Raw genomic sequence first — 19,277 nt, 5'->3', positions numbered from 1 at the left:
ACCCTAGCCAATGGTGTTATTCTGATACATAACAGAAGTTAACCCTGAAAAGTGAAAGGTGATGCACTTTGGAAGGAGTAATAAGACAACGGATTACTCAATGAATGACATGATTCTAGGAAGCTCAGAGGGATCTTGGGGTGCTTATCCACAGAATCCTGAAGGTGGTGGGATAGGTCGATAGGGTAGTTAAGAAGGCATATTGGCCATGCCTTTATCGGTCATGGCATAGATTATAAGAGCATGGAGATTATGTTGGAGCTGTGCAAAACTTTGGTTAGGCCACAGCTGGAGTACTGTGCAGTTCTGAGTCACTTCACTATAAGAAGGATGTGATTGCAATGGAGAGAGTACAGAGGAGATTCACTAGGTTGTTACCTGGGATAGAGCATTTGAGCTATGAAGGGAGGCTGGATAGGCTCAGGTAGTTTTCTGAGAGCAGAGCAGGCTGAGGGGGCACCATTTTGAGATGTATAAGAAATGAAAAAAATGAAATGAAAATCGCTTATTGTCACAAGTAGGCTTCAAATGAAGTTACTGTGAAAAGCTCCTAGTCGCCACATTCCTGTGTATGGACAGGGTGGATCGGAAGCAGCTGTCCCCCCTTAGTTGAAGGGCCAATAAGTGGGGGCACAATTTCACTGTGAGGGGCAGGAAGTTTTGAGGGGATTTAAGGAGAACCTTTTTTAACCCAGAGGGTGGTGGGAGACTGGAATGCACTGCCTGGGAAGGTAGGAGAGGAAGCCTCGCAACCTTTACAAAATATGTGGATGAGCACTTGGAAGTGTCAGAAATGTTAAGGCTTTAGGCCAAGTGGGACAAAGTGGGATTAGTGTAGTTTTGTCAGTGCAGACCCAATGGGCCAAAGGACCTCCTGTGCTGTATGACTCTATGACTGACTCTCTAAATGTCAGTTGTGTTTGTGGCTTTTTCTACTTCATAAAAACTTTTGAGGCGTATTGAAAAATTATAAACCTAAAAGATTAAGCAAGTCCCAAATTATTCAATGGAACTGATTGGCATTTAATGCTTTATATTGCTGCATAGTGCATTTTGGTAAAACTGCTGTTTTTTGATAATCTAAGTGAAAACGTTCATCACTTGAAATGAAAATGTCTACATGAAATAACTTTTGTCCAGTCAGGACAACTACAGGAATATAGAGCGCACAATACTTGCAAAGAAACTTTGATTTTCCAACATTTTTAAAAACCTGTTGTCTTGTTTCTCCATTATGAATGTAAAATACATTTTGAATGTAAAATATCTTTATTTAGTTCATGTTAAAATGCTGCACATTTTAATGGTTATGAAAAAATGTTTTGTTGATACTCTGGTTCAACTGCAATTCTTGTCTTCAGATGCTACAAACCCGGTGCAGGTCATGTTTAGTGTGCTGCAGGGTTCCCGACCTGACACCAGTGAGGAGAGTTTACCTTTGGACATCCCCAATCGCGAAACACTGCTTGCTCTAATGACCAGTGGCTGGTCTCAAAATCCTAATGAACGGCCTTCCTTTATTAGTAAGTTGTTAAAATTGTGCGGTATATGCAAAAATAGGATAATAATATTGCAATAATTTGGTGCCAGCATAATCCACTGCAAACTAACATTCTTCTTCACTTGTAGCAATTATTCCTTCATTTGATTATAGTGTGTTAGGCTCTTTCACTTATAGCATTTATTCCTTCATTCGATCATGGTATGTTATTCTCCTTCACTTATAGCAATTATTCCTTCATTCAATCATGGTGTGATATTCTCCTTCATTTATAGCAATTATTCCTTCATTCAATCATGGTGTGTTATTCTCCTTCACTTATAGCAATTATTCCTTCATTCAATCATGGTGTGTTATTCTCCTTCACTTATAGCAATTATTCCTTCATTCGATCATGGTGTGTTATTCTCCTTCACTTATAGCAATTATTCCTTCATTCTATCATGGTGTGTTCCTCATTGTCAATTCAGTATGATTGTTATTGCATTGGTTTCTCTCCTACTAAGGTTGCAACACTAGTGACGTGGATGGAGACTTGAGCTAGTTCCTGGTGGGATCTGGAATATATGTGTCAGAAAAATGGGCTTCCGTAGCATGGCAGCACAAATCCCCCATAATCCTATTGTGTGGCTGGTTCTCCAGGAATCAGAATCCTAAATGACTCGCCTCCCAGTGAATATCCCACTTATATTTGTTTTTATTCATTCATGGGATGTGTGCATTGCTGTCTAGTCCAGCATTTATTGCCCATCCCTAATTTCCTTTTAGAAGGTGGTGGTGAGCTGCCTTCTTCAATTGCTGCAGACCATGTGGTGTTGTGTACACACAATGCTATGAGGGAAGATGTTCCAGGATCTTGACGCACTGGCACTGAAGGAATGGCGATATAGTTGCAAGTCAGGATGGGGTGTGTCTTTGAGGACAATTTGCTAATGATGGCATTCCCATGGAACTGCATACCTTTGTCTTTCTGGGTGGGAGAGCTCACAGGATTGGAAAGTGCTGTTGAAGGTGCCATGGTGAGTTACTGCAACGCTTCTTGTCGGACAGCCTTTTCATGTGGGAGCCGCGTCTCTACTTTATTCTCACTCAAGGGGCCATTGAAAAAATTCCAGAAAGATTAATTTTGGCACAACATTAAACTGAATTGTTTTTAAAATTGAGTAATGAAGAAACGGCTTTCTGAGCAAAGCAAAAGCAATGTCAAAACAATTAATTATTTTTTAAAAAAGTTATCAATAGAAATTACCATTCACGGACCAAAGTGTGTGTGGCTGGCTCACTCCGAGTCTCAGGATGCTCACACTCTCACTCATCCTCACCCACTGTGTGAATGGCAAGGATATGTGTCGGTGTGTGGGGGTGAGGTGAGAGAATCTTGGGACTGGGAGTAAGGCACACATATGCTCGCTTTCTCATTCCCACCTCTACCCACGCACTCTCACACACACCAGCCAACCCTTGTTCCACCCTGGACTACAGCAGCCTGTCCTCCCCATGGCCCCGGCAGTCTCTCCTCCCTGTCGTACTGTTTCAGTGATGGAGGGAATTAATGCTGAAGGTGGTGGAAGTGATAACAATCAAGCGGGCTCCTTTATCCTGGATAATGTTGAATGTCTTGAGTGTGGAGGAGCTTCAGTCATTCAGACAAGTGGAGAGTAGTCCATCATATTCCTAGTTTCTGTCCTGTAGCTGGTGAGGACAGGCTTTGGAGAGTCAGGAGGGAGTAGGTGAGTTAATCCCTACAGGATTCCCAGCCACTGACCCATTCTTGTAACCACAGTATAGATATATATATATAGCTATTTCAGTTGGGTTTCTGGTCAATATAATCCTAGGATGTTGTTAGAGGGGTATTCAGCAATGCTAATGCCATTGAATATCAAGGGACGATGGTTAGATTCTCTCTCGTTGGAGATTGTCATTGCTTTGCATTTGTGTGGTACAAATGGTACTTGCCACTTATCAGCCCAAGCCTGGATATTGTCCAGATCTTGTTACACATGGACATAGACTGCTGCAGTATCTGAGGAGTAGCGAATGTTGCTGAATATTGTGCAGTCATCCATGAACATCCTTACTTCTAATCTTATGATGGAGCAGCTATCGATAGTTGGGCCAAGGCCATTGCACTGAGGAACTCCAGCAGTTATGTCCTGGGATTGAGATGATTGACCTCCAATTCCACAGCCATTTTCCTTTGTGCTGTGTATGTCTTCAATGTGTGGAATGTTTTCCCATTGACTTCAGTTTTGCTAGGATTCTTTGATGCTACACTCAATCAAATGTTGCCTTGTTGCCCAGGGCAGTCACCTGACCTCTTGGAGTTCAGCTCATTTGTCCACATTTGGAGCAAGGTTGTGACAAGTTCAGGAGCTGAGTGGCCTTGGCAGTGGTACCCAAACTGAACATCATTGAGTGGGTTATTGCTGAATAAGTGCTGCCGGACAGCACTGTTGACAGCACTTCCCATCATTTTGCTGATTATCGAGAGTAGACTGAAATGGCAGTAATTGGCTTGATTGCATTTGTCCTGCTTTTTGTGGACAGTATATAACTGGATGATTTTCTACATTGCTGAGTAAATGCCAGTGTTGTAGCTGTACTGGAACAGCTTGGCTCCGGTGCAGCCTGTTCTGAAGCACAACTCTTCTGTATAATTGCTGGAATGTTGCCATGGCCCATAGCCTTTGCATTATCCAGTGCCTGCAGCCATTTCTTGATACCACACATGAGGTAAATCAAATTGGCTGAAAACTAGCATCTGATACTGGGGACCTCGAGAGAAATGACCAAATTTAACCAGCTCATTTATGTTTCCTGTCTCCTGTCAACATGGTCAATCTTCAACCACTGACCCATCTTATTATTCTCCAGAATGTTCGTAGGATTTGCAAGCAATTCCCTTCATAAACATACATTTGATGACTCTGGCACTGTTGGCATAAAACTGGTTCATATAGAATAACTCTTACCCCACATATCAACAGTACTACCCCCAGTTATATAATTCCACAGCATACCCCACCTAAATGTCAACATAGTGTGGCATAGCTCCCTCACCAGATCACTTCTCAACATTTATCTTTCCTTTTCCAACAGTTCTGCACTCCCCAGAAAGTTTTAATTGTGAATCAGTCTCCTCAAGTCTCAACAATATTGCCTGACTCCTCTCCTCTCTAATAGTTTATATCAAACAATGATTCATCCTCAGTATTTCAAATTCCAGCCTCTCGCTCCTCTCCTCTCTGACATCTTTAGTACCCTGGTCCTCACTCAACATTACCTTTGATATTAACTCCCTGGACTTGGCCTCGGTGTGCATTCTTGGCATTATCTGAAGGTTCCCCACCTGCAGAGTAATAGTTAATAGCTTACTGATCTCCCTCACTATTTGTATCTCCTTGCCCAGTCACACTGCTGTCACCTACCCAGGAGGGAAAAACAACTTCCTCCTGGAGTCCCTCTTGAATCCAATTGCAATGCTCGTTTATTAACCCCTCCTTGCTACACCAGTTTGATCCTTACAACTCCCTGTAAATTGGATTATCAAAATAAGATTTCAAAATGCATTCATTTAGTGCAATTTGAATGTCCTTTGGGCACTGAGGTGCAGACAAATTTTATTCAATTGAAGAATTAATGTGTTATCCATTTCTTTGCTGTTTCTTTGAAGAAAGAACCGTCTCAATATCAATGTTCATATAGCCAATTCGGGAGTACCTGAGCCCTCTGTGAAATATATACACCAGTAGTAAAGCAAATTCTGTGTCAAAATTACTGGTGTACGGATAGACATTCTTTATTGGCGTTGTGCATTAAATGGTTAATGGAAGTTTGCAGATGGAAAATTCAATCTCCTGTGTATTTCAAGAAAAAACTGTTGAACCACAGATTTTAAAGACCATGTGGTTATCTGGTCAGCCTGGCATGCATTGTTGCACATGTGAATGGAGAATGGTATTGAAGTACTCCCAAACTTTCCCCCTTTTATATCATTTAGAAGTAATCTGCTCACTGTGATGTGCTACAGCCTTGGGAAAATGAAATGTTGGATAGAGGTAGATTTCCATTTAACTAATTCAATTTTGGGAAGCCTAAGACCATTTTCTTCAGTCCTTCATTCTCTAGCTACCGATTCCAGGCCACGCCTTTTCAACTGTCTCAAAAAAACAGACTCTTCCCAATCTCAGGTGTTATATTTAGAATATATTCTGAGATGAGCTTCCAATCACATATTTACGTCATCACTACGTTTTTATATTCCCGTCCACATCGCATTATCTGACTTGAGCCCTTCCTCAGGTCATCTGTTGCTGAAAACCTCATTCATGCATTTGTTACCTTAAGATTTGACTATTCCAATGCACTCATGACTAGATTCCCAGTGTATATCTATGTAGACTTGAGGTCACCCAAATCTCTGCTGCTATTGTCTTTACTTATACTAGAGACAGAATTTAGTTGAAGAACCAGTGGAAGTCCCATATCACTTTTCCGTGGGAGGCCCACATCAGGCACTTAAGTGGGCAGCTTCAGACCTCCGTGTGAATTAAACCCCTCCCCCCACCCCCGGGTGGTATTTTCAACCCCAGGTGGGAAAGCTGTCCGCATGCTTCCAGACCCACATTTAATCGGAGGAAGACAGGGAATTGGTGGGAAGGGGCTGGTTTAGCACACTGGACTAAATCGCTGGCTTTTAAAGCAGACCAAGGCAGGCCAGCAGCACGGTTCAATTCCCGTACCAGCCTCCCCGAACAGACGCCGGAATGTGGCGACTAGGAGCTTTTCACAGTAACTTCATTGAAGCCTACTTGTGACAATAAGCGATTTTCATTTCATTTCATTTCATCTCCACTCTACATCCTCCTACATGATCAGACTGTTTTCCCCCACCTCCAAACTTGCCTCTGAAGGTGCATTGAACTCCAATCCAGGTCCCAGTTACCAACACTTCTTTATTTGCTGACTTACATGGACTCTCAAGTCAAACAATATCTTGACTTTAAAATTCAGACCCTAGTTTTCAAGTGCCTCCATTATCTTGCTCCTCCCTATCTCTATAATCTCTCCCAACTCCATAACCATCTCAGGATATCTGCGCTTACCTAATTCTGGCCTCTCAAGCATACCCAATTTTAGTCACTCCACTATTGGTGGCCATGCCTTCAGCTGCTTAGGCCCTAAAGCCCTGGAATACTCTCCCTACATCTCTCTTGCTTCCTAACTTGCTTTTGTCTTTGAGGCACTCTCTAAAACCTATCTCTTTGATAAAACATTTAATATCTCCTTCTGTGGTTCTGTGAAAAGTCCAGAAATACAATCCTGATGGGCTAAATATGTTTTCTAACAAAATCTCCCTGGTTTAAGATACATGCAGTATGTCTTCTAAATCTGTGACTAAGGAGTTGAAAAAGTGAGGTAATCACTGATTTTAACCATTTACTTATTTAAAGATAGATGGCTGATGGAACATTGTTTGGAAGATCCCTGGGGTGTAAATAATTTGAGGGATGATGCTTTTCCTGGATGAACAGGTCATGGAACATGTTAGTGGGAGGTGATCAAAGAATGCCCTATGATATAATTAATGGGGAGAACCAGGTCTGTCTGCAGTTTGCAGTTTATCATAGATTTTAATCTGAAAGACAGGTCTTCAGCTGGCTCCTGAAGTGTTCTCCCCAAGGTCTTTGCACAGAGAAAAGCATGTGCATCTGATTGTTAACTTTATTTATAAGTGGTTTTTGAACTATATTGGTTTGCCTAATTGGAACATATAGTGGCAGGTGTCGGGAGTAAGTTAAAGTTTTTCCTTTCATTTAATAATTTGTTTTAACTGTTAACTGTAGAGATATTACTTTGTTGCTAATGTGATCGAGTCTGTGTTTAAATTAAAGTTTGTTTTGCTATAAAAGATACCTATTGATCAATGTTATCAGTCCTGTGAGGAAGTATCCTTTCCTCACAGTTTTACAAATGGCAAATTGTCGGGTTCTCGTCCAAGATCCTGATATTAGTAATGGCGGAGACAACAATGCCCTTCTGCCCAGCACAGTATGTCATAATGCCTGGAAATACATGGCAAGGTGGCTTCCCTCGTTTCAATGAAATCCAAATGCAACTATTCCCGAGGCATACTGACAGACAGAAAAGAGCACAGTAAGAAGTCTTACAACACCAAGTTAAAGTCCAACAGATTTGTTTCAAACACTAGCTTTCGGAGCACTGCTCCTTCCTCGGGTGAATGAAGAGGCAAGTTCCAGAAACATATATAGATTGTCGCGTGGCACATTGGCGAGACCATGCAGACGCTGCGACAACAAATGAACAGACATCGCGTGACAATCACCAGGCAGGAATGTTCCCTTCCAGTCGGGGAACACTTCAGCAGTCAAGGGCATTCAGCCTCTGATCTCCGGGTAAGCGTTCTCCAAGGCAGCCTTCAGGACGCGCAACAACGCAGAATCGCTGAGCAGAAACTTATAGCCAAGTTCCACACGCATGAGTGCAGCCTCAACCGGGACCTGGGATTGATGTTGCATCACATTCATCCCCCACCATCTGGCCTGGGCTTGCGAAATCCTCCCAACTGTCCTGGCTTGAGATAATTCACACCTCTTTAACCTGGGGTTACCCCTCTCTCTGGATCTGTAATGACGTGATTACCTGCAAATTCTCGCATTCTAAGCATTGTCTGGCATCTTTGAATTTGTGCTCACCCCAGTCCAACGCCGGCTTCTGCGCATCAAGACAGAAAAGAGGACAAGGAGCTGGAGTAAATGTGGCTTTACATAAGTCAGGAAGTTGAGAATCTTTAGACTGATTTCAACAGTTGGGGCAATGATATTATTTGGAAGCATATGATTTCATTGAGTACTTTGACAGTGATAGATTGAAGATCAATTATTGTCCCTCTACTTCCGATCTCCAGGGCATTGTCCCCAAAGGTGCACTGGGGACCATTTGCAAGTAGCCTGATTTTAAGTAGCAGAAGATGACTTTAAAGAAACTGAACAAAGCCATTTGCTAGTTACGTTGGAGTTCAATAGCTAGTTTCTTAGTAAAGTAAGAATATGAGTTAATGAGATTTTAAAATGTGCTTGAAAGAAAACTTAATTTTAAGAGGCTGTTCAAAACCAACAAAAGAGTTGAATTAGCGAAAACTCGCAATGGAGACTGTGGTGATTGTAGGTCTGAGTAGATGCAATACAACTGAGCAAGCACTAGAGGGAGCACGGGAGAGCTATATATACACAGGGACAGGAAGTGATGACACACTTCACGGAAGCTCTGAAGACAGAACAAATTCACAATAAAGCATCTTCTCCACCTTTGAGACTACGAGCTTTATTAAGACACGAGGAACAACACATGGTACCAGGATTGGCTTCAGGCGCTTACTACAGGACAACTCAGCTGCAGACACAGAAAGAACAAAATGGCATGGAAATCTCCTACTGGACATTGGACTTGGGAAGACATCGCTTATTCGAGCATGTGGCATCGAGGAACAACACAGAGACTAATTCACTCTGGGGGCATAGCCAGTTTTGTGGTCTGGTCTGAGACTAGTGTAATGTTTTTAAATGGGCACAAAAGGTAGCAGGAATGCCATTTGCACTGATGTAATTTGAGTTTGAAATCTCTTTCTCTTTTGCACTGGAGTAGCTGATTTCAGTGAATTGCAATTTAAACCAGTGACATCCTGCCTTTTGAGTCTGTAATAGTACAATGTAAACAGGTCATGGATTAAGTATTAGGTTTCAAAATTTAAAGACAAAATGAATAATCACTAATCTAAAACTTGTTTGTTTACAAAGAATGCCTCATGGAATTGGAACCTGTGGTTCGAGCATTTAATGAACTCACTCTACTTGAAGATGTTTTGTATCTTAAGAGAGCAAAAGTAAGTTGATTTGAATTTCCTTCAATTTAAAAAACAAAAGTGGTAAGGGCTTTTACCTTAATTGCCAGGATTAGTAAATTAAAATTAGAATTGATGTATTATGATGCCATTATAGCCAACATGTAATCAGTATTGTAATCAACCAAAATCACTTGGACAACACAGGAAATGCGAGGAAATCTCAGCAGGTCTGACACTGTGGAGAGAGAACAGAGATAATGTTTCGAGTCTGGACGTCTCATCATCAGTTGGATCAGCTTGTTTTATTTGGCTCAATCTATTGCAGTATCACAGCAAGTTCCGTATTTACACCACGCCAGTTAGTGGGGAGGTGGTAAATAGAGGCCTACTGTGAGATATAGCTTTGTAGCTTTGATAGGAGATGTCTAAGAGGTGCTTTAGAAGAGGAATACTAGATCGTAAATGGTACAGGAAATGCAAATCTGGACAATCACTTTCAGTTAATTTGTAAGAGTAGAACAAAACATACAGATTATTATGATAAAGCCAAACTTAAGGGGTGGGATTCTCCCAGCCCCGTGCCGGTCCAGAGAATCCCTGCAACCGTGCCACGCCGCCCTGATGCTGGCACGCAATTCTCCACAGAGCGAAGAATCCGCGCCCTTTGGTGCAGCGCCCGTCGCGGGCCGCCACTTCTCTGGGCCGAGTGGCCGCTCTAAAAAGGCAGAGTCCCGCCGGTGCCGTCCATACCTGGTCGCAGCCGGCAGGAACTCAACCCGTACGGTCAGGGCCAGGGGGCTGCCTGTGGGGTGGGGGGGGGAGCACCGACCCCGGGGGGGGGGGGCCTCCAATGGGGCCTGGCCCACGATCGGGGACCACCAATCGTCAGGCTGGCCTCTCGCTCCCCGGGCCTATTAAATGCTGGCCCCTGAACTCCCACGCCATGTTGCGTCGGGGTCGGCGTGTTGAGAGAGGCCACCGTGCAGGGTTTGCGCCATTGCACATGTCCTCATTGACGCAGGCGCCACTGCGCATGCGCGGATCCCACGGCGCACAGTTCGCGCCGGGATGGGAGGCTGGAGCACGTAAACGCTCCAGCGCCGTGCTGGCCCCCTGTTGGGGCCAAAATCGGTACTCCCAGCGGCCCGTTCACGCCATTGTGAAACGCCGAATGGGAGAATCCCGCCCAAGATTCTTCACACAATGGATCATTGATGCTGGACTAGAGAATAGACATAGAACAGTGGAGGGAATAACCAGGATTCCTGAAAAAAAAAACAAGTAAATGCAGCAGATGGAAAATTTTCTGGACTTTTTTGTTAAAATAAGATAGACATGAATGGCTTTCGTCATCTGCAATTATCTTTTGTGTAGTCTTGTAAACATCTCAACAATATGGTTAGAATTTCAAATGGATTTTCAAGTAGGTTAAAAGTTAGCAGCAGGGTGCATGCCTGTTACCTTAAATAAAAATTGATCACGGTGTTGTCGGAAGAATACAATGCAATCCAATTTTCATTAATGACTTGGATGAGGGAGTTGAAGGGTGGGTCAGTAAATTAGCAGATGATACAAAGATTGGTGGAGTTCTGGATAGTGAGGAGGGCTGTTGTCAGCTGCAAAGAGACATAGATAGGATGCAGAGCTGGGCTGAGAAGCAGCAGATGGAGTTTAACCCTGACAAGTATGAGGTTGTCCATTTTGGAAGGACAAATATGAATGTGGAATACAGGGTTAATGGTAGGGTTCTTGGCAATGTAGAGGAGCAGAGAGATCTTGGGGTCTATATTCATAGATCTTTGAAAGTTGCCACTCAAGTGGATAGAGCTGTGAAGAAGGCCTATGGTGTGCTAGCTTTCATTAGTAGAGGGATTGAATTTAAGAGCCGTGAGGTGATGATGCAGTTGTACAAAACCTTGGTAAGGCCACATTTGGAGTACTGTGTGCAGTTCTGGTCACCTCGTTTTAGGAAGGATGTGGAAGCTTTGGAAAAGATGCAAAGGAGATTTACCAGGATGTTGCCTGGAATGGAGAGTAGGTCTTACGAGGAAAGGTTGAGGGTGCTAGGCCTTTTCTCATTAGAACGGAGAAGGATGAGGGGCGACTTGATAGAGGTTTATAAGATGATCAGGGGAATAGATAGACAGTCAGAGACTTTTTCCCCGGGTGGAACAAACCATTACAGGGGGACATAAATTTAAGGTAAATGGTGGAAGATATAGGTGGGATGTCAGAGGTAGGTTCTTTACCCAGAGAGTAGTGGGGGCATGGAATGTACTGCCTGTGGAAGTAGTTGAGTCGGAAACGTTAGGGATCTTCAAGCTGCTATTGGATAGGTATATGGATTATGGTAGAATAATGGTGTAGATTAATTTGTTCTTAAGGGCAGCACGGTAGCATTGTGGATAGCACAATTGCTTCACAGCTCCAGGGTCCTAGGTTCGATTTCGGTTTGGGTCACTGTCTGTGTGGAGTCTGCACATCCTCCCCATGTGTGCATGGGTTTCCTCCGGGTGCTCCGGTTTCCTCCCACAGTCCAAAGATGTGCAGGTTGGGTGGATTGGCCATGATAAATTGCCCTTGGTGTCCAAAATTCTATGATCTATGATTAACCCAGGACAAATGTTCGGCACAACATCGTGGGCCGAAGGGCCTGTTCTGTGCTGTATTTCTCTATGTTCTGTGTTCTAATACACAGAACATTTTATTACTTTGAACTGCTGTTTAATAACCTGTTAAAATCTGGAGGACATTTACTTATTATTGAGACTGTGTTTAATTGTATTCAAATATTTTTATTACATTTATAGGGGAATTGCGATTTAAACCCTTTCTCAGCATCGTATGAAAAACTCAATGGAGACTTGAAGTCACTTAACGTACCAGTAGAGGTAATTAATACACGCATCATTCAAACTATCTCTATTTAAAAAGATGTAGGGCGCGATTTAATGGCCTCATCACGCCTGACTTGATGTCGGATCGAGGATATTGAATCTCGAGTGGGGCCTCTCATGAGATTTGCGACGCTCAAAATGCCTCACCAGATTTAACGGAGTCTCGCGAGATGTCACAATCTGGGTCTTGCCCTTTGACTAATTTAACTATGTGTTTGTGGCATTTTCCCACGCCTGAGACCTAAAGGTCACGCCTTGGAAACCTCACCAGGGCGCTGTTTAGAACTAGTTTCCACAAATATGGACCAGTTATAATCGCACCTGGTAGGGTCTCCCAGGCCATTAGAGACTGCTGGGTGGTCGGGAAAAGACCAGTCTGGCACCCTGGCACTCCCTCTTGCACCTTGGCACTGTCAGGGGCCCCGACTGGCAGTGCCAGGGTGAATGGCTGCCAGATTGGCGATGCCAGGGATCGGGCTCGGGCAGTTTACCAGGTGGGGACACGGTGAACGAGTGTTCCCGGAGACCTACCTGAGGGTGTGGGGGGAGAGGAGGGCCAGAAACAAGGAGGGGCTGAAAGGGGATTGGGGGAGATTGGGGCTACCAGGCAAAGTGTTGCCCAATTGCAGAGGAGCCTTTTCAGTTCAGTTCGCCAGCAGGAAATGACTCAAGTGTGGCCTCGTGGAGAGAAACTCCCTGAGGCCAAAAAAACCAGCAAAATGCCATTAAATAGCAGGCTGTTTCTTGGCACTACAGCCACTGTGAAACACTCTGCTAAACTTGCCCAAAACCCAATATAGATTTTTTTCCAGTTAAATTATGCCCATTGTAAACATAAAGAAATAGAAAGCAGCCACTTACCAGCTTACAGACTTGAACTTTGTCAAAAATAGACCCTACGCCTTCGCTTCCACAACTTTGAAAAATATTTTACTTGTTTAATTTATCTTCGATTTAAAAAAAAAACACTATAATGGTCATTGTTAAGTATTAGGTTTTATCCTGGGATTTCTTCAGCTAATTTCATTCCTCAAGTATGTTCCAAGAGATCTGTGATCAAGCCAAGATATTTTTAGGCAGCAAGGTGGCGCAGCGGTTAGCACTGCTGTCTCATGGCACCGAGGACCCGGGTTCGATCCCAGCCCCAGGTCACTGCCTGTGTGGAGTTTGCACATCCCCCTCCTGTCTTCGTGGGTCTCACCCCCACAACTCGATGTGCAGGCTAGGTGGATTGGCCACGCAAAATTGCCCCTTGATTGGAAAAAAATTGGGTACTCTGAATTTATATTTAAAAAAAATAAAGATTTTTTTTGAAACAATCATTCCCACAATTGGGTCAGAAATCTGCCACTGGTCAGTCTAAACATTTGAAAATAATGGAAAACCTTCCAAAATTCGAAAAAGCCCTTCATTGGGCGGCATTTGCAACCATCACTGTAATTTCTCTGTACATGATGGATTAAAAGATCAAGCTGGAAGGTTAGAACGAGGTGAAAATGTGTTCATCTGGGATAGGCATTAATTAGGCTGTATCATGTTAGAGTACCTTTAAAAAATAATGTTTAAAAAATGTACCTTTAAGAAATAGATATTATCAGTGATGTCAGAGTGTGGGAGCTGAGCTGTCTGTCAGCTTTTTACTTTTGTTTTAGGTTATTTGCTGCAGGGTGTGTTTTAGTTTTGTTTTCAGTGTTGCAGCTAAAGCCAGACCAGGCAGGTGTAGCGCTGTTCTCTCTACCATGAAAAGACTATCTCTTGATCATTTGGTGAATTCAGAATGATAAATGCTCTCAGTAGTGAATGTTAACCTAATGTGTTTCTGGTAAAAGGTGTTTTAAGTCTTATGGATGTTAAAAGGAAAGCTTAAAGGATTACTTAGTGTTGTATTCTTTGGGGGTTATATTTGAATTAATGGTTGCTAAGATGTTCACTGTATGTTTTAAAAAGGTTAACTTGAGTTCATAGAATAAACATTGTTTTGCTTTAAAAAATACATTTTCATTTCTGCTGTACCACACCAGTAGAGTGGGCCATGTGCTCCCCATACCACAATCTATTAAATATTGTGGGTCAGGTGAACTCCATGATACACTTTGGGGTTCTCTAAACCCTGGCCCATAACAGCTGACAGAGATTCGGTAGGAATGGAACAGAGGGATTGGGAGTGACTGGCAGGAAAATGGAAGGAAACAGCAGGATGATTTTCAACTTTGTAGTCAAAATGAATTATACTCGAAATGAAAGTGGAAATTTTAAATACCGGCAGCTTCCTTCAGGCACATGTGATGCTAGGGGCTTGTGTCTTTCCAGGTGGCTGGGCTAGGTTGCCCTTCCACCACATCCTAGGGCACCTGATTTCATTGGAAAGACAATCGGGTGAGTTATACAATGGCACTTGAGTTTTAAAATGACTTCAGGCTAATATGATGCAACTAAAACCATTGCTCAGACCAGAGGGTTGTACGGTGCCCAGAGGCAAATCACAGAATTTTACAATGCAGAAGGAGGCCATTCGGCCCATTGAGTTTGCAATGGCTTGCTGAAAGAGCATTCTCTCTTATCCCCGTAACCTTGTACTTTCTTTTCAGAGAGCAATCCAAATCCATTTTGAATATCTCAATTGAACCTGCTTCCACCATCCTTTCAGGAAGTTTGTTCAGACTCCAACCACCCTCTGGATGAAAACATTTTTTCTCAATCACTTGTACTGCTTTTGCCCATTATTTTGAATCTGTGCCCTCTAATTCTTGTACTCTTGAGAGCGGACAGTTTCTCACTCTTTACCCTGTCCATATCCATCAGGATCTTGAATACTTCCATCAAATCATCTCTCAGCCTTTTCCCCAAGGAAAACAGACCCAATTTATCCTCATAGCTACAGTACTTTCTCCCTAGAATCATTCTTGTGAATCTCCTCTGTACTGTCTGCAATGCCTTCACATCCTTTCTCAAGTATGGCGCCCAGAATTGGGCATAGTTCTCCAGATGAGGCCAAACATGCTTTACACAAGCTCAACATGACCTCCTTACTATTGTCCTCAAACCACGATTAATAAAACCTGGGACACCATATGCTTTATTATCTGCTCACTCAAATGTCCTGTCACATTCAATGAGCGGGTTTCTCCATCCAGTGATGCTGGATTCGGAAAATGCGATCGGGCTGGGAATCGTGCATCAGCCAAAAGTTGAGGCCGGCACCGGGCACCCAATGGAATGCCATGCTCCGGTGCCTCGGCAGTGGCGTGAATGCGTTCCCCGCTGCATGCAGCGTGGGCATGCAAATTTTACAATAAACGCCATTGGCATATCATTAACAGGCCCGACCCGGCAATTTCCGGGGCCCCCACGATGCTCTACCTCTGCCAGAAGTAATTACAGACGGTGAGGTTCACTTGTGGTATTTAAAATCTGGAAACGGGCACCATGGCTGCTCAGGGAGAGAGGCGGTACACACAGTGTCCAACATCGCTATAGTGTGCTGACAGTTGTATCGCTGGCCGGGGGCTTCTGCTAGCCCCGGGGGAAGTAGTGAGAGGTGGCCAGGAGGTGGACCATAGGGTCAAAGTGGACAGACATGGACCACCATTCCCGCAGCCTGCAAGGCAGCCATTCGGTTGCACATGTCGCTGACTGTGAACTTAGGTCATATGGGCGCCTCCCCTGGCCACCCCGCTAGGTATCCTCTGGCTCCAGCCGACCCATCAAAGGGATGGGCATGCTCCAGCGCAACGTGTGACATATTCTTAGCTGGAATGAGGGAGTGTGGGGACTGGAGTGCCTATAAGCAGCTCCTGCTTGTCAGGCTCTCCAGTGCCGATCCTGACTCTGGCAAATCACATGCCAGTGTTTGTTAGAATTGTACTAGTTTGACATAGGGCCTGTGCTAGTCCTTTAGAATGTCCTGAATCGCTCCCAAACCATAGAACGTACATGATTCAGTTCCAGCATCAGCACTTAGTCTCTGAAATGAAGAATCCGGCCCAAAGAGTTTTGCGTAGATATACCAAGATCCTTTTGTCCCTGCACCTTCTTCAGAGTTTCTCCTTTTTTTTAGACTGAATTTTAAGTAATCATAGAATTTACAGTACAAAGGAGGTCATTCGGCCCATCGAGTCTGCACCGTCCCTTGGAAAGAGCACCCTACTTAAGCCCATTCCTCCACCCCATCCCTGGAACCCAGTAACCACACCGAACCTTTTGGACACTAAGGAGCAATTGTGCATGCCCAATCCACCTAACCTGCACATCTTTGGACTGTGGGAAGAAACTGGAGCACCCGGAGGAAGCCTATGCAGTCACGGGGCGAAAGTACAAACTCCACAGTCACCCAAGGCCGGAATTGAACCTGCGTCTCAGGATCTGTGAGCCACTGTGCCACCGTGCCACCCGTACTTGCTCTCCTAGCATAGTACATACACTTCTGTATGCATAACCTTACACAAAAAAGTAGACTTCCAAACATAATTTTTGAAAACTCAAATGGTAAGAGTGAGGGAATATACTGAAATGTTCAATAAAATCATTTGTGGTTCCATGTTCCATCGTTCTGTATGTACTTGATGCCTCGGTTGTTAATCTCAAATATGACAGGTGTAGTGAGAGGTGATAACATCTTTGAAAACAAGTGCATCTCAATATTGATGAAACACAGGAGTGTTTCACGCCGGTGTCATTGGGCCTCTTGGCCCAGCCATTCCGTGGTCCACAGGGGGCCAGCATGGCACCGGAGCACTCTGCGCTGCTCCAGCTGCTGGTACGTGGCCCTGCACTCCTGGCCACGGGTCCGCGCATGCGCATGGCGGCCGGCTGCGGCGCCAGGTCCACGCAACATGGCGGAGCCACAAAGCGGGCCAGTGCGGAAGAAGGTAGGCCAGCCAAGGTCGCGCGCGCCCACCGATCAGTGGCCCCTGATCGCGGGCCTGACCATCGTTGAGGCCCCCCTCCGTCCCCCCCTGGAGACTGGCCCCCACCAGGACGGCCAATGCAGCCGTGACGCCGAGCTCCTGCCGGGTGGAACCATTTGTGAACCACGCCAACAGGAATTCGGCCGGTTGACTGCGGAGAATTGGCACGGGGGCCTCTTTCAACGGCCTACGACCATCGCCGCGTCAACTGCGCGCGCCTGACTGCAGTTCTCCACCCCCGCGCCGGGCGCGATTTCGGCACGGAGGCTCGGAGAATCCCGGCCAAGATGCTTGCATTAACCTTGCTGTTGATACATTTTAGGCAATACAATGGACTTTTATGCAACTTTTCATGAAACAATGTTTTGAATTCCTGCAGACATGCACTAAAGTTTGATAGTTCAATCATTATCTAAAACAATGACTATTTTCAAAGTCAAGACATTTTTAATAATTTGACTCTTTAGCTATGCATTCAATTCACACTCATGAACCATGAAAACCATGAATAAATCAATAATCTATCTTTTGCTTTGTGACAAATCTTTTGGAGCATGGTAACTTTAATCTACCAAGCTGCAAAAAAAAATGTGTCATCATACCTTTGCCCTCCTGTGCAGTGGAATGCACCTTGTGACGGTATGGTGGCTTGCAGAGCACTGATCAACTGAGAAATGGCCACAAATGTAATGGTTTTTCCGGCTGCCAGATGATGTTTTGGCCTTCCTCTGGTCAGATTTTAAGAACTGCTACCTGAAACACCAGTACAGTCATGTGAAATTATGTTTGTTGACAGATGAATGTTTGAAAACTTCAAACATTTCAATCCCTCCTAATTTTAAAATAATTTTGAAGGGTAAAGAAGGATATTCTGTTTCCTCTAGTAGGTTGGTATGTCAGTGACGAGTTGTCGCAATTGCAAGATGGTCAGCAAGAGAGCTAGGAGTGAGATGAGGAGAAACTTCTTTACTCAGAGAGTTATTGGGGTTTGGAATGCCCTGCCTGAGTGTGTGGTGGAAGTGGATTCCATCGGAGGTTTCAAATAAAAGCTGGACACATATTATGGGCAGCACGGTAGCACAAGTGGATAGCACTGTGGCTTTACAGTGCCAGGGTCCCAGGTTCGATTCCGGCTTGGGTCACTGTCTGGGCAGAGTCTGAACATCCTCCCCGTGTCTGCGTGGGTTTCCTCTGGGTGCTCCGGTTTCCTCCCATAGTCCAAAGACGAGCAGGTTAGATGGATTGGCCATGCTAAATTGCCCTTAGCATCCAAAAAGGTTAGGAGGGGTTATTGGGTTATGGGGATAGGCTGGAAGTGAGGGCTTAATGTGGGTCAGTGCAGACTCGATGGGCCAAATGGCCTCCTTCTGCACTTTTTGTTCTACGTTCTATTTCAAAGGGATTCATTTGGAGGGTTACAGAGATACTGCTGGAGAGTGGTACTAGCTTGGTAGCTCTTTTGGGAGCCTGTGCAGACACATTGGGCTGAATGGTGTCCTTCTGTGCTGCAGATAACAAAAATAAAATTAATAACTATTTAAATTGCATTTCTCTGTTTTCTCAAGATAACATTTTTGATTGTGTTGTGCGACAGGCTATGAATGCAGAACCACAAAGCTTATCTTCACATCCGGAAAATGTCTCCTTTCAGCAATCAGCAGGAGTTCTCCATCGGTTTTCCCCTGCTCCTTCGCTACCTCCATACAATATTATGTCGACAGCACCAGAAAACCGGGATAGCAGTAAGTGCAAGTGATTTATTGTTTCTGCCTAGCTGGTATTTGATTACGGCGGTGGAACAGATATATTGAAGTGGGAAAGCAAGAGATGCCTGGTGGAAAACGGATAAATGAGGAAGAGGCATCGTTAAGAAACGGTGGGGAGGTGGGAAGATCAGTGAGGTGATGCAGGAAGCAGAGAACATGTGCCACTCGCTAAATTAAATTGATAGTTTTGCTGAAGTTAGTGAGATAATTATGAAGTTTAAATAAAAATGGAAAGAAGTAGAACTAGGGGAGGGATCGAAGGTTTTGTTTTGTTTCATCAGCCTTTGTTAAAAATCATCGGCTGGATTTTTTGTTCCTGAGACAGTGTTGACGCTGGGC

The 19,277-nt window shown here is 44.2% G+C and overlaps 1 protein-coding gene across 1 annotated transcript in view; it reads left to right on the top strand.

The window, feature by feature from the left end:
• The window catches only part of ripk2 (receptor-interacting serine-threonine kinase 2), a 97,842-nt gene that overhangs the window by 66,463 nt on the left and 12,102 nt on the right, over nucleotides 1-19,277 (top strand). Inside the window, exons 6-9 of the mRNA XM_038809099.1 lie at nucleotides 1,362-1,523; nucleotides 9,322-9,407; nucleotides 12,179-12,259; nucleotides 18,767-18,914. Coding sequence (XP_038665027.1) covers nucleotides 1,362-1,523; nucleotides 9,322-9,407; nucleotides 12,179-12,259; nucleotides 18,767-18,914 — 477 coding nt within the window. The remainder of the gene's footprint in view (nucleotides 1-1,361; nucleotides 1,524-9,321; nucleotides 9,408-12,178; nucleotides 12,260-18,766; nucleotides 18,915-19,277) is intronic.

This window comes from Scyliorhinus canicula, chromosome 10 (genome assembly GCF_902713615.1).
Source record: "Scyliorhinus canicula chromosome 10, sScyCan1.1, whole genome shotgun sequence".
NCBI classification, from domain to species: domain Eukaryota; kingdom Metazoa; phylum Chordata; class Chondrichthyes; order Carcharhiniformes; family Scyliorhinidae; genus Scyliorhinus; species Scyliorhinus canicula.
The sequence above is the reverse complement of the archived record's forward strand: the minus strand, read 5'-3'. Positions and strand labels throughout refer to the sequence as shown.